Below are 1,370 nucleotides of genomic sequence, written 5' to 3'. Positions count from 1 at the left end.
ACAGAGAGAGAGAGAGAGAGAGAGAGAGAGAGAGAGAGAGAGAGAGAGAGAGAGAGACCACCACATCATTCAGAGATAGACACCCGTTTCATTGAGATAATATTCTCAATCGACACAGATTTGGCTATTTACCTGTATCGGTAAGTCATCCTCGGTAGTTGAAGCGTGACCGGTCCCCGTAGTCGACCAGTCAAAACGATAAATATCCACTTGAAATCACAATAACACAGGCTGCAACGTTAGCACACTTCATCGTTTAAACATCAAGGAAATACCTCACTTGACAATCCATTTGAAAATGACTCACCGAGTACTTTTAAGCTATGGTATGTCGAGAAATCGTTTAATCGCTGCCAGATGACGCACCGTCCGGAAAAATCCAACAATAACAGTTATGAAAAAGTTCAACAAAGCATGACTGCAGTCATCCAGATCTGAACTCCATCACCACAACAATAGACTAGAACTGGTGAACTATTGAATTGGATCACGTGCTTGAAGCTATAAAAAAGTTGTGCTTTTAATATTTGATTTTAAAAAACAACAAACCTACTCAACACCAGGACACTGTATTGTAACAGATATCACATCACTATAACCCAAACCACAGGTACACAATTAATTACTACGCCAATGGCTTTTTCGGAAATAAAATTAGAAAAACAAGCAAACTATAAGGGCCTGTACTTTAAGGGCCTGTAAAAACTACAGAAACATCTCTGAAATGTTATAAGTCGAATATCAGAACACACACGTTATCAAACCACAGAGAGTTACGACGACCAAAAATAAAAAGTACTTACTCCATCACGTAGGTAAGTGTATAATTTATAGATCGATGTAATTTACGCTACTACTCGGAACCAATGGAACACGTGAAACGATTTTAAAAGATAACAAGGAATTGCTGCTGTTAGATCAACACAAAACTAAATCGCGCACCAATCAACAGCAAGATAAGACTAAAAACAATGGGACACATTTCTAGTATGGAAAACGAGCTTGAATGAAACACCTTAATATTATCCGTACTTCGTCGATCTTCCAACCGAAGAGGAATGAAGAGGAACTTCATACCACGCGGGTCAAGGGGGACGAGGTCCAAGTGCTTGCGAGCGCTCAATGCTGGGCTGTGGCCGGACCAAGCAGCCCCCAGTTACTGTAGGTCGGGAAAGTACTTCACACACACACACACACAGGGACACAAACACTCGTACGTACACTGTAAGTCGCGCATAGTACGCGCGGATTGCGGCCGCCTCACCCTTTGACACTTGACTGACAACACCGCGAACCATCACCCGCCTAATAAGTGTCAGGGCTGCATGAGGGCCGCGCATCTCTCTCTCTCTCTCTCTCTCTCTCTCTCT

General features: G+C 42.6%; 1 protein-coding gene across 1 annotated transcript in view; it reads right to left on the bottom strand.

Moving 5' to 3' along the window:
- LOC101863724 (DENN domain-containing protein 4B) overlaps positions 1 to 1,302 on the bottom strand; it is a gene marked incomplete in the record, with an annotated part of 75,531 nt that extends 74,229 nt beyond the window's left edge. Inside the window, 1 exon segment of the mRNA XM_013079397.2 lies at positions 133 to 1,302. Within this exon segment, the coding sequence (XP_012934851.1) occupies positions 133 to 149 (17 nt within the window).
- Positions 1,303 to 1,370: the final 68 nt, after the last annotated feature.

This window comes from Aplysia californica, unplaced genomic scaffold, assembly GCF_000002075.1.
Source record: "Aplysia californica isolate F4 #8 unplaced genomic scaffold, AplCal3.0 scaffold00050, whole genome shotgun sequence".
Classification (NCBI taxonomy): Eukaryota; Metazoa; Mollusca; class Gastropoda; order Aplysiida; family Aplysiidae; genus Aplysia; species Aplysia californica.
This window is presented reverse-complemented; position numbering and strand designations above follow the sequence as displayed.